The sequence below is a fragment of the Ylistrum balloti genome, unplaced genomic scaffold (assembly GCF_031769215.1).
Source record: "Ylistrum balloti isolate Yb309-2 unplaced genomic scaffold, AGI_CSIRO_Ybal_v1 Utg371804, whole genome shotgun sequence".
Taxonomy (NCBI): domain Eukaryota; kingdom Metazoa; phylum Mollusca; class Bivalvia; order Pectinida; family Pectinidae; genus Ylistrum; species Ylistrum balloti.
Window position 1 is genome coordinate 94,131 of NW_026782900.1, and position 21,126 is coordinate 115,256.

The window sequence follows — 21,126 nt, forward strand, 5'->3', positions numbered from 1 at the left end:
GTACTTGTGTGAGAGAACCACATTTTACGGTAAAGTACTAGGGAGAGAGAATCACATTTTACGGTAAAGTACTTGTGTGAGAGAACCACATTTTACGGTAAAGTACTTGTGAGAGAGAACCACATTTTACGGTAAAGTACTTGTGAGAGAGAACCTTATTTTACGGTAAAGTACAAGTGAGAGCGAACCACATTTTACGGTAAAGTACTAGTGAGAGCGAACCACATTTTACGGTAAAGTACTAGTGAAAGAGAACCACGTTTTACGGTAAAGTACTTGTGAGAGAGAACCACATTTACGGTAAAGTACACGTTTTAGTAAAGTACTAGGGAGAGAGAACCACATTTTACGGTAAAGTACTTGTGAGAGAGAACCACATTTTACGGTAAAACTTGTGAGAGAGAGTACATTTGTAAAGAGAGAGCGAACCACATTTTACGGTAAAGTACTTGTGAGAGAGAACCACATTTTACGGTAAAGTACTTGTGAGAGAGAACCACATTTACGGTAAAGTACAAGTGAGAGAGAACCACATTTTACGGTTAAGTACTAGTGAGAGAGAACCACATTTTACGGTAAAGTACTTGTGAGAGAGAACCACGTTTTACGGTAAAGTACTAGGGAGAGAGAACCACATTTTACGGTAAAGTACTTGTGAGAGAGAACCACATTTTACGGTAAAGTACTTGTGAGAGAGAGCCACATTTACGGTAAAGTACAAGTGAGAGAGAACCACATTTTACGGTAAAGTACTAGTGAGAGAGAACCACATTTTACGGTAAAGTACTAGTGAGAGAGAACCACATTTTACGGTAAAGTACAAGTGAGAGAGAACCACATTTTACGGTAAAGTACTAGTGAGAGAGAACCACATTTTACGGTAAAGTACTAGGGAGAGAGAACCACGCCCTACAGCATATATTGTAAGTTCTTTTCTTTGTCCTAAATATATATAGCCTGATAAGAAGTTCGAAACTTTTTTTTAATGTTAATATCTTCTACCCTTTTAAATCACTATCCCTACCATCTCAGAGAGAATTCTGCCATATTCATCTTTGGTAGGTATATCTAAATGTCTTTCGCCGCATTTCCTCGTATGAAGTTGAGTAATATAACAATATTATGTAACACGTGTTTCTCCATATACGCTGCTACTGTAGAGTCCCAAACTTCTTTTCAGAATCTTTGCTTACAGATACATTTCATTCAAAGCAAGTGTTTAGAATGTTTTATAATAATGAAAAAAAATACACGAGTTTACACCTGTGATGTTTACACCTGTGACCATTACACCTGTGACATTCCCCTCTGATGATTACAACATCGTTTTCACACCTGTGATGGTACACACGTTATATGCTTATCTCAGTGATGTTTTACACATGTGATGTTTATGTCAGTGATGTTTTACACCTGTGATGTTTATGTCAGTGATGTTTTTACACCTGTGATATTTACATCTCTGATGTTTACACTTGCGACTTTTATACCTGTGATATTTCACTCTGATGCTTACAATTCTGATATTTAAACATGAGATGTTTACACCTGTGACAATTACACCTGTGATGTGTATATCTATGATGTTTACACCTGTGATAATGCACGTGATACTGTTAAGTCAAGTACGCTGATCTCGTGCGAGTCTCCACCCCCGTACATAGGCGAGTGATGCGACATCGACGCGTGATCTTTATCGGTGTCTGTTGCTGAGGAGATGTGGGCGCGGCTTGTAGCCATCAGCACTTATGATTGGATCAACGTATGTCAGATTTATGCAAATATCCCGCGCGGGTGGCTCGCGTGCACATTTTGACATGTAGCTTATCGGATTTCGACAAATGAGAGAGATACTTGAATTATTCCGTTACTTCTCAGGACTTGAAAGAAAAACACCGGTTATGTGCTATAGAATGGTAGAAACTCCACGAGAATGCATTTCTGAATAGTTTGGATCCGCCGGAATGAGTAACTGTGCCGATATGATGTATCCGCTGTACCCTCCGTACTTTCCACATAAAACCCCCACCAATGACATATCGGTAAGTACACATGCAAGTCTCAAATAGTTTCATCATAAAGAATTTTCATTTGAAATTGATTTTCTTTCTTCTTTCAGCTTTCCCACTAAACACGTGCCAATAGAAATAGTTTAAAAAGAAAGTAGGAATTTCTGATCGCATATTTTTGCTTTCTGATCACATAGTTCCGCTTTCTGAACAAACATACCAGTCGGTCCACGCGCATAGGGTAACACACGCAATGATTCGTAAAACGTTTGCGGTAAATATTTTCTCCGATACCAACAGAAATTCCATAACATGTCTGAGATTTTAGCCAGAAATAACGGTCATTTCTTTCCTCATTTCATACGATGTGCAAAAATATTTTCCGATACGTAAACCAAATGTTGTTGAGCTATTAGTAGTTATAATATCGTCCGTCTATCGTCGGGACTAGAGATTCCAGATTTCAGGTCGGTGTGATTTTCAGGGTTTTACTAAGTCTATTTTGTGTGTAGGAGATGGACGTATTTCACCACTACTTCTTCGTATGAAATGTGGATTTTAATTGACTTTAGAGTTAACAAGAGGCGAAACAATGTTAAAACATAATAGTGTGACGAAATTGTCATCGGACTCATAAAGTCGGAATCGCAAATGGGATTTTTAATTTTCGAATCTTTCTGTTCTCATTGAGGAAAGAAAAATATCTTTTTCTGAATTGTGAGTAATGTAAGATGTAGAAATCGCATAGATGTATGCACTGCAATACAAGTAAACAGGCCACCGCCGGCTGTCTCACATTGTGAACTTCTGTTTCCCGCACGGACTACTCTATGTAATATATTCTGACACCGTCGACTAAGCTAGGATAAATTCTAAATAATAATGTTTCAAGATATTGACTGATTTTATTATTATTATTATTATTCTATATTTTTATATCTTTTTATTTTTTCAAGCGAGCACAGTGACCGGCACACACAATGCATTCATTGTCTATAATAAGACAATGAAAAAATCTATATACCAACAGTGTGGCGGACATTGATCTCACTGTTTATCTATTGATTAATTTATCTCTAGATTTGTTCATCTGATTTATTTATTCCATTTCACTTTTAATTATTCAGAACCAAACCGAAGCTTGAACTTTTATCTAAAATTAACTTACACGTTTTTCTCTTGCAGAAATACGGTTCCACCGGAAGTGCCCCTTTGTATGACCACACAAACAACGCGTATCCTTCCATCCCGGATACTGTCAACACGAACGGTTCTAGGAATGCCGACTTGGGTAGCACCAATGTCGACATGGAGAGTCAACCCAAGGCGTCTCAGTATGTCAACCCCAACTGTGTGCTACTAAATTACTTCACCGGTGACACAGCGACAGTTGTGGACGAACATTTTTCTCGTGCACTGAGTCAGCCGAGCAGCTTCACGGCCGACCGTGGTACGACACCACTCCGCAAAACAGGTAAGCTGAATTCATAAACTTTATAGCCTACTTTATCTAAAATTAGTGATTAATACAAATCTAAATCCAGTGACAATAACAATAATAATTCAAACAGGTACGAGCTACAGACTTAAATAAAGTGATTAATAAAATCCTGATATTGGCGATAGCCGATAACTTTAAACTGAATACACATTTAAATCTAGTGACAATAACAATAATACAAATTAGTAATAATTAACAAAACGGAGAAATCTACATGTAATGATAACTTTAAAATTCAAACAGGTGCGAATTAAATAATTAAATTAGTGATAACAAAAAAATGATAATTAAGAACCTAAAATACATGATAAACAAAGACTTAAAATTGATACTATAACATGTAAGCTAACGATAAGTATGTAGATGTGTGCCATCTTAATGTCTGAACATTAGTGATAACTTACCACCTAAGCTGCCGATAGCTAAAACTCTAAAATAAAATTGATGATAAATAACAATACGAATAGTAATAACTAGATAAGAAAACTTGACAAAACCCTAAAATTGGTGATAGATACAAACATAAAAAAATTCTACTAGGTATTTTTTGTAGTCTTGGCACTTAGTAATGATAATGTAAACATGTCCGAATGTGTATAAAATATTCTTATATTTTTTTAATGTTTAACTGCAGTAGATTTTTTTACTGGGTATATCTTTTGGTAATCAAGAAAAAATATTCGGTGGAGGTAAACTGGAGAAAATTAGTTTAAGATAACAATGAGAAATTATACAACCTGACGTAAACATATGAAGAAATTTTGTTATTGTATTATTTGATATAAAAATTTTGAACATCCCACTTTGTCATTAAGTTTTTTTATTTACTCGAATAGTTACGATTAGTTTTGTTTTGGCGTCATAACATGTGCATTATGATTGTGTCTTCCTTATGGCATATTAAGCATGATAAAGTTTGACATTTTCTGTCTACAGTTAAAACTTATCATACATCAATATCTGTATTGATATTTAGACTCTATGTACACTATATTAACATGTCTATATAAGTTGGTGGTGTGGGTACAATCATCAAACCCACGATCCCCGCCGTTCTTAAAGTATCTACCTTATTCATTTCAATTCCATCGGGAGCTTTCACCAGCGATAAGACTTATGGCGTCGTATTTGTCAATTATCACCTAGTAAGAATTAACGGTGAACAGCTGATAAACTCTGCCCTCGACTCCACAGCCTAACATGACTCCCTGGGGCATACAGAACATTCGATCCCACACCTCCTTCACACCGACGAAGGATTTTGGGGGCTGAGCGACCTCGGTTAGTCGAGCCACAACGCGAACTCCCCAATCCACTTGTAATTTAGCATAAATCTTAACGATAACTTTATGATATATACACATTACAAAACAGCGTAAAATTCTTATCACTAAATATTTCTTAACAGATTTATATCTTTATGTATGTCGGGTATTTTTGTTCGCGAGTCAAATACTGAAAACCTTTTGGTAGGTCGGAACTGCTGTTCACCAAATACGCTCTACCCCAATGCATAGGTATTAGTAATACTCTCACTGCGCATTTATTTTCAAAGCAATTAAATATAAAATTATGATAATTTCAATATTATAACCGTCATCTTTGACATGCATCCTGCCAAAAATTTATCATGGAGTGTAACTTTCTTTTCCATATTTCCTATATCGGTGTATTGTGAGAATGTTTCACGTAAACGTGATGTGTATCTTGAACGGATGTATCTGTAAGTAAAAAGTCGTACCTATTCCTTTTGTGATTAAACAGCCAGACGGACAGTAATGATAGATACAAATAACGGCAGATAAAACAATGGAACTCTGTCGACCTGGATTTTTTTATTTGCTATTTTTTTCAACCTCTCTTTTGTCTGTTAAGAAAGATCTTACATCAAAAATACCATATCACAAAGAACAAAATATAGATATAATTTGTCACGAATTTATGATATACTTTACATATACGTACCGCTATTTAGAACATTTTGCTTTGACTTAGACAAATAAAAATCGTACCATGTTATAGATGCTGAAACTGCCTCAAACCAGTGCCAAACATTAGATCATTAAATACATCATGGACTATTTTAAGTTGTTAAACAATGTAAAATATCACTTTAGTATCATTCCCAAATTTATTTCTTCCAAACTGCAAAGCAAATAATAAATATATCGAAACGACAAACGAGTTGTACAACTAGACAGCAATGATAACATACGTAATAAGGCCGTTACCATAACGAACACAAATAATGTCACGAAGGAAAATATATTCTCGCGTAGGGAAAAATATCCTCGCGAATCAAATTAAGGCAAATAAAATGTCATCTATAATATATTGTTAATACGTAAAGTAGAATTTGGCCTTCTGTATAACGATATTTACAACACACTATAAATATCCAGGTAAGGAAATCTGACGAGTAAGGTGATCAGTAACCATTAGGTTGACTTTAAAGAACTATATTTTATTTTATAAAGATTCACGTGTTTGTAATATCAATGATATGTTCATTTTGTTTTTAGTATATAGGTCATATATGTACTAAACTCATCCGTACCTGTTTATCTAATTCACGCTTCATATGACCTCACAGTAAAATTTGAATTGTCTATACTCTCCTAATTATACATCTTAAAACGTTACCAACCTTTTCTTCACAGTCAGCCGTGTGATGAGAATAGCCGTACACAAAGGCTACAATAACGATAGAAAACTGTCATTCACACATCGGATACGAGTAGAAATAATGTTGTGCAGTTTTTGTCGGTAACGATTGCACCCTGACCACGTTTCTACTTGGTTCAATAAATCATTAATGAAAACTAACCTGCTTAAGGGATGAGCCATTTCCTACATATGAAAAAGGATGTTCTACTGGTTATCAGTATATCTAACACACTTCTGTTCATCAAGTAATCCATCCTACCAAACGACATCAAATGAATTAGAGTTGTCCATCCATCTTCATATTAAAATATCATCTATTGTGTATTATTATCTTAATGATAACTTCAACAACTTTGGTAAAACCACTGACAAACGAGCCATAACCTTAGAACTATTGAGAATGTCTTTCGATCGCAATAGCTGACAAAACCAATAGTTTTGTCCGATATCAATTTCTGGATTTACTCAAATTTAATGTTGGCCTTTGACGTATTCTAAGAACAACATTAAAATAACCACTTATAGGGAACAATCATCATACACACACATATATATATATATTGGTATATTTAGTGTTAAAGAAACACTATATAATTAATGAGTTCCAAATAATTTGTAGGTAGGAATGTTTTAAAGGTCTGAATACCAGCGTTTTTGTCCCTGAAATGATTTCGGGTAGTGTCTACAGGTGAGAGTAGAATGAATTTGATGTTATCAATTTAATGAATTCTAATGAAATGTTTGAAAAAAAGTACTTTAGATATGTCCCCTTTTGTATTTTGTAGACAAACCACTGATGTGCCATCGAAAGTTACCGCCGTCGTTCTGGAATAGTTCGTACCGTCCCCCGGCAACTACCAATCCTTTGGGACCCTCGGGAGGGGGACTTGATTACTCCAGGGACACGTACTTCAGTCCCTCCTGGTACTCTCTACAGAACAATTGGCCGTACAGACTTCCTTCCCACGGACACTCGGAGCTTGGACAAAGTCTGTCCTACTCGTCCCTTGACACTTCCAGCAAGTTGAGTAATCCCTACCAGTCCTTTGTGTTTCCAGCAAATTATGATTCCAGACCTTCTAAATTTGAATTTTCCAAAAACATGGATCCCCTGAGCGGATCTAGTGGCTACTACGGACTCTCAAGATTAGGCATGGACTTTCCGTCAAAAAGCAACATTGAAAGTACTGTGTCTGGTGAGTAAATATATGAAATAGTACTAATTTTCGTAAGTGAAACATTTTACTGTTCCTGGTTAATGAAAGTCACTAACTTCTTAGTTTCAGATTTTCTGTAATTTCTTATTTCCGGTCCACTTTACATTATCTCTTAACTCTGCTTCTGTTTGAATAAAAAATTTTATATCGCTTTAGACTGTCTTCAAATTTCACATCTCACTTTCGATGAATTTCAAAGGTATTCCTTAAACTAGAAAGATGCTGCCATACAAAGCCACAGGCTATCTAGTACAATTTCATTATTCTGAACATCATTCTATTCTTACAAAACAGGTTTCACTCTGATAAAAGATTTTGCCCGTTTCTTTTGTTTTGGTCTGCATTTTCTTGAATCTTGAATCTTTGAAACTTTTGGAAAAGAGAAAAGAGGTTACTTTTAGGAAATTTTATAGCAGTCATCAAATGTGTATTATTCTATGAGAGAAGCTGCAGAAATACTTTTATATAAAGCAATATTCTAGGTCACTGGCTACCTCTGAAATCATTAGAATACAAAGAAACCATGGTGTTATCTGAGGATGTCTGACAGAGAATTGTGTAAACTTTCTCAGTAAAATAGTGAATGGATATAGTTGCAACATCATTTTAGTTAACGATAAAAACATGGATATTTTTTAAGTGCGCCATGAAGTTGAGAAATATGAATTCTTATCGCCATTTTGTTTTTCCAGGTCTGGAGTACCAGCTTCAGTCGGCACGGAGAGAATTGTGTTGGTGACGTCAATACAACATTGATGACAAACTTCCGGTGTCATGTGTGCATAAACTAAACACCAAAGATCTATCGTAGGTCTTCGCCTAATTGTGGTATCATGATTTCTCGTCAGCAGGGACGTGACTATTCGTTATTATGAGGATTTACTGAGCACGTGACATATGTGATAAGAGTTCTATGTTCCGTGCATTGTGATCAAAGTGCCAAATTGTTGTGATTGAAAACGCATGCAGGACAGTAACACATAATACGGCGTACCCAGATGTACCCAGGCGTCTGCAAAGTCCCTGGAAAATTATTCACAGTCAATATTGAAATGATTGGGATATAAAATAAAGCTGTGATACAGATGTAAACGTCTACCTGTGCGAAACTGATGATACAGGTGTAGATGTCTACCTGTATAGGACTGATGATACAGGTGTAAATGTCTACTGATACGAGACTGATGATACAGGTGAAAATGACTACCTGTACGAGACTGATGATACAGGTGTAAATGACTACCTGTACGAGACTGATGACACAGGTGTAAATGACTACCTGTACGAGACTGATGATACAGGTGAAAATGTCTACCTGTGTAGGACTGATGATACAGGTGTAAATGTCTACCGATACGAGACTGATGATACAGGTGTAAATGTCTACCGATACGAGACTGCTGATTAAGGTGTAAATGTCTACCTGTACGAGACTGATGATACAGGTGAAAACGTCTACCTGTGTGGGACCTGTGTTAAAGGTCTGTGTGTGTTAGAATGTATTTAAGACACGTAGACGACTGTTGATATCTGACAGAATATTTGGAAATCAAAAATACAATATCTATGCATTCCTTCCCTACTCTAGCCGGAATCCGCCGGTATCCCGGTCATTACATATCGACAGCATCATACGTATATATTTGTCGATTTTCATTTTCAGCTTATTAATTGTATCTGTTTATATGTGTTATTTGAAATGACAATTTTACACGCTAACTTTCTAACCCTCTACGCAAAGACTGCTTCACTGTGCCGGCAAAACCTTATGTGCAAATTTAGCATTTTCTATCTGAGTAGAAGCGAGTACATTGTTTTGTCGTAGGATCTAACAGAACAAGTAACAATTGTGTACAATAGTTACATATTACGCACTGTTTACTGTCAATATTTTATCAAATAGAGTATACTTTACACCTGGAAATGAAACACATTCAATAGTAAATGTGTTTAAAGTATATATACCGTTACCAAGTGAAGTTAAACTCGGGTTTCTATGATATAAAGAGAGTCATATCTGATGACGTCACGAATGACAGGAAGGGCTCCCACCCAAAATAGTGTCAAGTACGGACAGAGAGATCCAACAGATACCTATTCTTTGACGCGTCTGTCTCAAAGAGTCCTTTAAAATTCCTGGAATGGAGCCGAAACTTTTATACCGATCACTTCGCTCCCTTTGATTTCCTCTATTCCTGTCGGTAGTCCAGAAGATAAAACACGCTGTATGGGATTTACACAAATTTGAAACGCTGTTCTAAGCATTCCCATGAAACTTCATAGAATCTTGAGCATTTCTCTTAGTATTATTGATATACAGGACCCATATTCATTTACGCGTTGTTTTACCTTTATACAAATTGCTGTCGTTTTGGATCTCGCTATACACTGACAATGTTGGCATATCTTTTGCTTCATGGGGGTTGGTTTGTTGCATTTAACGACAAAAATCCGTAATGTTTCTCCGGTAAGGAATTGTTTATCATTCTTCACGCACGTGTTTCTTCAAACAACAGCTTGCCTTACTATGTTCTTCCGTCAAACAACAAATAATTTGCATTAGTTTGTTCCATAAAAAGACAGCTAACCTTCATTTATTCATTCATAGCATCGACATCTAACTTATCTGTGTGTTCTGTAAAACGACAAAAATTTACAATTGTATTCCGTAAAACAGCTAACCTAACATTGTGTTCCGTAAAACAGCTAACCTACCACTGTGTTCCGTAAAATGACATCTAACCAATCTTGTGTTCCATAAAACATCTAACCAATCTTGTGTTCCGTAAAATGACAGCTAACCCATTTTTGTGTTCCGTAAAACAGCTAACATACTTTTGTGTTTAATAAAACGACAGTTAACCTACCATTGTGTTCTGTAAATGACAGCTACTGTATTATTGTCTGTTCCCAGTAAAACAGAAGCTTACCTTCCTTTGTTTGTCCCGTTACTGCAGTAAAGCAGTGTGTTGTGTGTTCACAAAGAACTGTATAGATAAAACATATGTATATATTATTATAGAATCGGATGTATATTTCTCTATGACGTTTTATGTAAATAAGATATACATTTTACTGTGAGAATCAATGTAAGAATGGAGAGCTGTGTGAAGTAAAGAATAAAACAAAGAAATATTAATGTTTTGTTGTTATGTATTTATAAACTTGTATATTGTAGTAAAGATAGTTGACTGGAATTTTTTTATTGATTTAAAAAAAAATAACATATATATCTGGTAAAACACGATGCCGCATTTGCATAAATTGGATTCTCAACTCAATTCATTTGCAACATTCATTTTACAAAGTTAATTACATACGTAGATTGATAGCAATCGATGCTATAAACAGTCACAACGGTTTAACCATTTAAGAGTGTTAGACAAGACAGGATACCAATTCCAATTCAATTTCTTTCCGTAAGTTATACAACTTATTGGATAAATAACAGGTAAAAGGACAAAGACACTCACACTCTTACCATTATAAACACCATGTCATCATTCATTATGTTGGTGTAATATTTTTGGAGGAGACCACGAAAATTCTAATTAAATTGTGACAATAAATCTGTCTTACTTTTATTTGCTGATGCTAGATAATTTCCTAAATTTTAAAGTTCTTTTGCATTTTCGACTTTGAGTAACTAAATGAATTTAAACATAGTAGGCTTTTTAAAATAATATGGCATAATAAAATTGGTACGGTTATTTGCACAACACTTTTTATAATAAAATGAGATTTGTCTTCTATATTGTTATAATTACATAAAATACACTTTCTTTCTTCCCTGGTACGTCCCTGTATCGCCCATGTTAAATTACTAAATCATGCGCAGATGAAGTTTAAGATTAAGTTTCTGAAAATTACAATTAACTGATTTAGGTAGGTATGACTGGAGTTTAATACTTTCAACCAGATGTTGCTATAAAAATTCTTTAGGTGAATAATTGACTTTCATAAGACATTCTTGTTGAAAATTGTCAGATAAATGTTGTTTATAAACAATACTATGAAATTTAACAGAATTGTTATTGGTTTCTTCAAACATGTATCCAAGGCCGACAGTTGAAACGTCACAAACCCACTCTCGTCATTTCTAGAACTGTTATATTAACAAGTTCTCCATATCATCTCAGTGTTCTTAGTTGACAAATTAGTGAAAAAATTTCATCATTTGACTTATTTAGTTTCATTTTATCGATATACATTTCTCTAACATTATCATTAAAGGACGCCCATAGAAAAGTCCTTTAGTTTTCAATAACATTACGAAAGGACTCACAAACCCGGTAATGCTGTATAAATATGGTTCCAGTCTCTGTTTTAATGTTTATCATACATCTAAAATATACAGTAAATGTTTGTATTCAGAGAGTTACATCCTTAACGGATTTCTCAGTTTCATTTTCCATTGTGTTATTATTACGTGTATGGTCTTTACCCAAATCTTCTATTTCATTAGTTCTGGCAGGACCATTGATGAAGGTATACCAGCTATATTTAAAATAGCTGTTTTCTAACAAAGGGATTCATTGGCACATTAATATGAGAGATTGTAGAAAAGTAATAACTAGCTTGTTTGTTAATTAATGCATATTAATTCTACGACGCGTTACGTAAATATTACATGAAATACGGCGATAATTCAAGTGACATACAATTCGTTTTGGCCCATTTCTATACTGAATTAATTCTTTAAACAAACTGAAAACATATCGCAATTAATTTGAGAATCTACCAAACCCTATAAAGAGCTACGATTTTGAAATAAAGAGACATGTTTAGAAATCAATGGCGGTATCACGGTGTTAGTGATATCACTGAACCTCGAAATTCCATCACCTATCCCATCGCTGACATCAGTTATCCCCTCCCCCGAACAAAAATAGAATTCCCGGCATCCAGTGTCTGATGGAAATTAAGATGATTAGAATGAAGAGAAGACCATTTACTCCGACAAACAATTAACTTTTCAAATTCATCGCCAAAATTTGTCGTTTTCAAGATAATTTGGTGATTAATAGGATAAGAAAGAGAGGGCTGTGACATTCTGCGTCACTAATATGGTCCGTGATGACAGGAAGTGTACTGGGACTATCTAGACAGTCATTAACATCACGTTAATTTGTCACGGACTAGTGTCCACACCTGTCCACACTACTAAACCACTATCTTATCATCACCATAAACTAACCACTACTAAACGAGCCGACTGATGGGTTTATCCGGAATTATCGTCCTTCGTCTGACTCTACACGACAAGGTATATCTTGGACCCCACCAGGGCTTTAACCGTTCTGAACTATAATTATTATAATACTGGGAAATAATATACACCACTTAAAGACCAGCATTAACCTGTGTGTTCTGTTTCTTCTAAATATAACTGGTATATGGAAACTGTTTTCTACAGACATGGTACCCATTAAACTCTAACCCTTATATTACCTCTTTGAAAATCGAAATTCTGTAACAATTTCAGGAAAACGAGATATGAGAATGTTTATTGAACGATAGAAGGCGCGCAAACGAATATATATTATTTTTTTCAATTACATTCAATTTTCATAAACGGAGCAAAAAATAGTATACGCATAAAGTATATTCATTCAATTTTCTGTGCAAGTGTACGGGGGAAATGTAATGGGTTTCCGAACCTTGCAAGTAAGTGAAGTATCTGAATTTATGGGATAGAGCCTTACCATAATACTAATTAGGTGTCTGTATCTCATTAAGGTAGGTATCGAGGTAGACTTCTTCCGACAGGATGGCTTTGATTAATAGTTTCACATGACCAAACACACAACGTTTTATCTTATCATGGAAACACATGTAATGTAAATTGCATAAAATATTGCTTTATTTTCATTTAACTATATTTCCAAAACTCGCCTGCTGTTTATCCTTTTCCCAAATGTAATCGTTATATTGTTGATTCTACCAGCATTGTTACCCAAATAATGTGTTCCGAATTTGAAGTCTTGTTTTTTCCCGGAAATAGTTATAACTGCGCAGAATATATATCATTATTTCGCATTGGAATGGTGCTCCTTATTCATAGCAAAAGTTTGGATTGTGTCTGATAAGTCGCAACATTACCCTTAAATATAATATTATTGACTCCTAAGTTTAAAATATGCGTTTAGGAATAGGAAAAAGAATCTTGTCGGGGTAACTTAAAACATATTTAAAAATAGGTTTCATTTTCATTAGAAATAACGAACATATTCATTTTTTTAGGAAATTATAAGTTTGAGGGTTTTCGGGAACAATCCTTTATCATGGAATTAATTATCTTTAACGGATTATCATCACAGTGATACTATTCCATATACAATAAATAGTCACGCTATTTGGATGTTAATTATAGATAGGCCTAAACAACGATAACAGTCAACAGTCGTCTAAACCGTTTTAATAATAATTTCGTAACGTATACTTATGGTATTTATGCTTCAAATCCATTCGTTTATCAATGCTTTAAATATAAATCAAAACGCAACTTTTACAATATGGTTATTGATAAGAAATATGGCTACTGTGTCTAGTTCCTGTTCCCCAGCACCAACATTTGTGCCTATTCCTAGCGAACCGTTGAGTGACAGCAATGTTCGGATGCGTAGTTCATTAACAAATCCAATTACCTCAGGGATTACGGTCGTACATACCAGTGTGAAGGTCAGTCTGACGCGTGCTACTGTCAGATTAGTGGTGTTATTGGTAGACATGATGGGTGTTTTGGGACTATTTACTTATCGGGTCCCGAATTATCCGTAACGGTGTCAAACACGGCAATCACAACACAATGATGACCTCATATAGGGTAAGTCCTATACAATCTCCGCATCGCCCTGAAAATGTGAAGACAAATCTAATGTATATATGACAACAAATTTCACTTACAGGAGGGGCGAGTTACCAACATTATTTTTGTTAGAACGCAAGCTTCGATTTAATACGGAATTTATCAAACGACTCCAATAATTCAATATGTAGCAAATCATTTTATTTGTCTAACAATATTTACGACACGTCCGTATGATGGGACACAATAGACCCGTTGGGTGATGAAATAATATATTGTAAAACATACTTTAAAAGAGGGAGGGACATACATAATCATATTTTGACACTAATGTATATTTGGCCTGTAAAATTCCGATATTAGTACTGTGCGTGAATACTTATTATAATATGGTACACGTAAACATCTAAATTCCACTATACACAATTTTTTTTAAAAGACCATCTGTCAAAAGTAATATGGTCACAAAAACACAAAGGTGGGACAAGCTTTTAATTAAATCCGAATAGAAAGTGGATTTTTATGTGTCGACCTGCCATGTTAGATTCTCTGTCACTCGTCCTAGTCCCTGTTGCTTGTTACTTTCTCACCAATACCTCCCGACTTCTCTATGTTTGTACGTAAATAATGCTGTCTCTTGTATTGCACAGGCTTTCAACGCGCCTCGCATTCTCCCACACGTAAGTAATATACGGGCACTACCCTCCTCTCAGGTTATGATTTATCGTCTCGTAATCCCCGGGGGTATCCCCCACCCCCCGTAGAAATTCCTTTCCCGCAAGATTCCTCTTGGGAAGCTTGTCATTCGTGGGTAAGTGGAGAAAAATAAGTGACAGATTATACGGACTTGGCCGTTACATTTGGATTTTCCCTTGCGGAAAGAAACCATCACAGCTGAAACGATTCTCCGCTTAAGGTTAACACCGACTATGAAAAAGCTCAAAGAAGCCGAAAGTCATAACAAAATTACATAGCTAATTACTGAAATTAAATCAGAGGAGAGACTTTTTAAAAAAGTGATTTTCTGGTTTACTTGCTGTTTAGGTATATGTATTAATGAGTTTGCTGGTAGGGTCGTAAATAGGGCTTTATTGCTCGCTGAGTTCCAACACCCCAGCAAGTCGCCCCTTTCATTGGTAGGTAGAAGAGTACTAGTAGTACATCTCACCCCGTCACAACCCTTGGTTTGTTGGCAGTCACCAATTCTGTACCGTAAAAATGAGATGTCATATTGAAAAAAAAACTATTGTAACAAATTTATCTAAAACATTCATATATAACATTTCCTATTTGTAACTTTGGAGAAAATCTTTAAAGAACATTTTCCTAGAATTATTAAAAAACATTTCCAAAATTTGCAACATACCCTTGATTCTAAATATTGTTCTCTTTGTGACGTGGTGCTTAAGTATGATGAGAATAATTAAAAGAGAGTGCAATCAGATAAGATAATTTTACCTGCCATTTACAAGCTCTAATAGACATAAACATTATTCTTTTCAATTGTCAGAACATAAACAATTATTTTTCTCCTTTCAGATGTCTGAAATATGTCTCTTATTTTTTAGATTCTGGATGTTAAACAGTTTATCAACTTAATACGCGAAACGTACCGATAAGTAAGTAATCCCAGTACTTCATTCTATCTTCAGTAACTTTCCCCCGCAATAATTTTCTTGGTGCTTTCTCACTTTGATATGTCACGTAATTGATTTCAATATTTTATCATATCATTATGATCATACTATTTCAGCCATTGACATTTGTGTTTGGTTATACTGATATTTATTTACATTGAAATGTAGACACGTGTGTTCCTAAATATCTATATTTGTATATCTGTTAGTGTTATAGTACATATTTTTTTATCTCCCTACGTGTTGATACATGTACGAACTCTTGTCTCCTGAAATTATCTTAAAATAAATGTACTGTAATTACTTGTTATTTTTTAAAACATGATGTAAGGGTTTTTAAAAATAGTATCTATTATATTGTAATTCATAATTGCCATACTCAGACAATTCAACAAAAACAGCTGCATACAAGGACAAATAAGAATTAGTACTCAAAATACATAGACAAATCAGAATTGGTACTCAAAATACATAGACAAATCAGAATTAGTACTCAAGATTCACAGACAAATCAGAATTAGTACTCAAAATACGAAGACAAAGAAGAAATACACACAAAACGAATTCCAAAACCCAGAATCAACACAGAGACAAAATAGAATTAAAATATGAAAAACGAAAATGGAAAATAAATCAAAGTAGAAAAAAACAAATAAGAAAATGCAAAATCAATATGAAAGTAGAAAGAGAATAAAAATAAATCACTCACAGACAAAACAAGAATTCAAAATCAGCTAAGAGACAAGGCAATATTTAGTACACATACACAAAGTATGAATTGTCAAATTCAACACATATGTTGACCGATCAGTGAATGAATACAAAACGAGCATTTATCAACGTATAACACGAAATTAGAATTCAAAGTAAAAAGCATCAGGAGTTGAAAGTCAACACACAAAAACAAACTCCAGAATTCTGAGTCAAAGGATGAAACAGATTAAAACGTCACTGTATATATAAGTAGATATATCTAATACAAACTAGATCTTTGGTTCCGTCTATTTCTTCGTGGATATTTTCATAATTCATATTGAAATATTTTCGTTTTCGTACATGGTATTTATCAGAGTGGTGATATTAACAGATTATATCCATTTTCATCAGTGATAAGACAGACGACATGAACTTTGATGAGAATACTATTACTTTATCTATTAAAAATCGGTTGTTTTATTGACTTCATATGAAAAGAATTAATTCTACATAATCATTGCAGTTGTGATTTTTTTTTAATATCATACTTAAAAACAAATACATCCAGCACGCACGCATGGTTTTCCCAAGGTTCTAGCCTACATGCCTATACAAATATCCTTCACAACTTCCCCATACGGATAATTCAATTTGCACAATTTTCATAATCTTAAAGGAAAAATCTTGTTTTAACACGGCTCAATTGTATTGGAAAGCCAGATTAAATTTGATGATGTTTTTGACTTCATGTAGAGGCGGTTTTAAATCGCTACTATAAGTCGTCTCCGTGGTTATTTATGATAATTTAATTGGTTCCTGAGATAAGCCCAATTGAATAAGTGCATTCGTATCTTTTGTCAAGTGGATACATCTCGCAAACGGTGAAAGGTCAATTTCTACACACGGAACACTTAAAGGGGTTATCATTTGTTATGTAACACCGTTAACCCCGAAAGAAGACGCTGTTAAGTATATCCATATCCGTTTTCAAGCTCACGAGCACAAGTCGATAAGAAAAGTATATTTATTTACATGTAGCGAGGCCGTATTTCTAAGCATTTACGACGCACGATTCTGACAGCTCCGTGTGTTATCGTGCCGCTCCTTAGCACGACCTGCGTTTAGCTATACCAACATATTCCGTCTTACAAATCCGTAATACAAAACTGTTTATCAGATGTGTATCCAATTTAAACGTAATAAAATAATCCCTTAAAAAAGAAACAATTATGGAAAATAAATTGTACTGTCATCCGATGACTTAAAATAAGGAAAAATACTTTATTTAAACTATAAAAAGATGAAACGGGGGGCTAAACACAAACAAAATACTCACACAGAGACCCTGTAAAAGTACCAGAATAAGACCTGTTGTTCCGGCAAAGCGAGATTTTTCTGCTTTATCGAGAACAATCACCATGTATTATATTTATCCTGCAACATTGATTGAAAATCAGACAATCAAAACATCGAAAGTTTTGTTATTCAATCTTTGTTTACCTGGCGTTGACGTTACGCTGAATTTGGCATAATGACGTACGCCAAAAATAATTCATCCGCGCACAAATATAGTTCCAAACTTTAACGAATATGACAGCAATTTTATGAATTTTCGTAACTAATCTTGTTCATAACACCATATTAATTCGCTTTTATCAACGTGATTTTAAAGCAATTGCAGAAAGTAAGACTGTCGAATGAACTCACGAGCTAAATTATAGCGGTTTTTCGCCAGTACCAAATACAGCAAAAAAATATGTAGCAGGTTTATTGCGACAATGGCAGCGCTACTTATAGAATAAATATTGTTATTATCAATGACAAGAGAAACAAAGATGCACAGCAGGTAAAGATCTTTAATCTTTTCCGCCAGACAATATTGGAGAGTCATTCCAGGTCTTTATACCGGTGATATGTATTTACGTAGAAATAAGGTCTGATATGTTGCCCTTGAAGAGGCCTAAAAGAAAACCGGAAAGTTACAAACATAGTACGAAGGAAAACATAATCAGCTCCTTTCACAAAACAATATCTGATTCATTATAAGATGGATTGCTGGATATAAATAGATTCTAATATTTGTTGCACTTACCACAAGAATCATTACATGTACACCGCGAAAGTAATGATTTAAGGCACAGGTAAATTCAAGCTACTTCAGAAAGGTTTACTCATCTGTTCAGTGGCGATATAATAAGATTATAACTAAGATAAGTTTAAGGGCATCTTTTCAGTTTTTCAATTATTTAGCGTATCATTTCACAAAGAGACTAAATAGATTTTCATTTAATAACTGGTAAGAGCATTGTTAAAAGTTGTACACTTTCTTTTTATCATAACATTTTATTTTATTGTGTAATCATTGTATGAAAAAGTCAAAAAAATAACACCGGATCGATCCAACATTATTTAATATCTTTGTCATTCGGAAAGTGTAAACAATGTCTTCACACATGTGCGATGCTGAAAATTTAGAAATTATGACAAAGCGGTGGGTTTAAACGGGATTCCAAATGGTGAAAGATGAACTCGGCTATCTCCAAGCAACACAGCGAATTGCGGTAGACACAATGGCGAGACCTAAACATTTAGTCCCTTTAAGAGTTGGAGCAGTCAACGTGTATAATGAGTAAGTAATAAGTAATGGCAGGTTTCTCATATGGAGCATGGTTTTTTTTTTCATTCTCGTCAGTTTTGAAATTTCTTTAGTGATACATTTCCTACTGTTTTCGCGTCTTTTTATGTCCCTGTAATTGACTATATCTATTCTATTTTTTCAGTTTCTGGTTGACATCATCTTTTTTTAGTTCGATGGCAAGAGCTTTGAACAGGCCATTGGCATACCTATGTCAACCGACTGTGCTCCTCCGTTGGCCGACTTGTTTTTGTTTTTATGCGAGGCTGAATTTATCGACGGCCACAAAGACCTTGCAAAGTCGCTTGATTTCACTTTCAGACGTCTTATCATTAAATAGCAAGAAATTTATTGACCACATACATACCCACATGAACTGGAAATCAAGAACGCTAGACTCTTCTACATCAGCCATTTATCTAAATCTTTTTCTACAACGAAACCAACATGGAGAGATTTCCACCAAGCTATACGATAAGCGTGAATTTTCCATTTCTGGATAACATTCTTGTATCCCAAACCTATAGTGTTTACATGTCGCAGGTGATTCGATATTCGAAGACATGTTTACATTATCACGATTCACGTCACCTCGCAGAACAGGGCTTCAAAATAAGCTGTTTGATGAAATTTATGAGGAGGATTTACGGTTTTAGTGATCTCATTGAGAAAAATTCTATTGCTTTGAGCGATATCAAGCTGGACGTGTTTGATGCTCGTTAGTTTGCCTGTTGAGTCTATCGTTGTGTACCTTGTCCTCATTCGAGAACATGACTTTACTTACTTGGATTGACCCAGATTTACATGGCGGTTGCCGTCGATGAACCAGAAGATGCTTACTCTTCCTGAGCACCTGGTCTGATTCTCCTTGCACATTTTTCAGAAGTCTATGAGTAAATGTTTCTTGTTTCATTCTTGTGTATTGAAGTAGTGTTATAACCTTCTTTACACTTTCAGTAACTTGAACAATATTTCTTATATCTTTCAATGTGGCTGATAATACTTGGCATTTTTCACATCATTCTAATGTACATAATCACTGCTTTACATACTGTGTTGTATAAAGTACTTATACAATTCCAAAATCTAATGAAATGCCTTTCACATTCAAAGAGTACAAACAATAAGTGTTTGTGATATTGTAGAACCATGTTAGCGATGGTAAATTGCTGATGCTGTTTACAAACGGAGCCCCGATGTATTCATTACGGGTACGTTATTTAGTGTTTATGTAACATATGTATCGTATACTGTCTGTCTACATGTCTAAAGTTAGGATAAAACTAGCATTTTCATGGTAGATACCTTCTACTAAGTAAGACTCTTAAAAACATTCTAAAAAATAACATATTCCCTTACGGCTTATATGACTGTAAAATTACTTAATCAAATTAAATTTTTTATTAACTCCCTAGGTAATTAGCGTGATGATAAATTAACTGTAAAATCAACATACAGTAACATATAGCGGAATAATATTTAAGCGTTAGGTGATCCGCGCGAAAAGCACTAAAATCCGATGATCGCTGAAATACGTACTTATACAGTATCCCAGAGTTAATTCTATGATCGCGTGTCCTTTTTATAATTCATAGAACCACTAAAGTGCAGGTCTGAAAATTTAGATCTAAAGTCCCGTTTAATACAAGCAACGGGCAAGTGTGATAAAGTTAAAAAACAAATGACCAGTTCCGAATTTCAGATCTTCGGTCTAGTTGATACAATTTAAGCTAAACAACAAATTACCAGTTCTGAATTTCAGATCTTCGGTCTAGTGTGATACAATTTAAGCTAAACAACAAATGACCAGTTCTGAATTTCAGATCTTCGGTCTAGTGTGATACAATTTAAGCTAAACAATAAATGACCAGTTCTGAATTTCAGATCTTCGGTCTAGTTGATACAATTTAAGCTAAGCAATAAATGACCAGTTCTGAATTTTAAATATTCGGTCTA

General features: G+C 34.7%; 1 protein-coding gene across 1 annotated transcript; it reads left to right on the forward strand.

Annotated features, from left to right (window-relative positions):
• Positions 1-1,655: 1,655 nt before the first annotated feature.
• LOC132563622 (transcription cofactor vestigial-like protein 2) lies at positions 1,656-10,533 on the forward strand. Its single transcript, XM_060228363.1, has 4 exons — positions 1,656-2,042; positions 3,195-3,483; positions 6,963-7,373; positions 8,087-10,533. The coding sequence occupies exons 1-4, from the start codon at positions 1,965-1,967 to the stop codon at positions 8,131-8,133; spliced, it is 825 nt and encodes a 274-aa protein (XP_060084346.1). The 5' UTR covers positions 1,656-1,964; the 3' UTR covers positions 8,134-10,533.
• Positions 10,534-21,126: the final 10,593 nt, after the last annotated feature.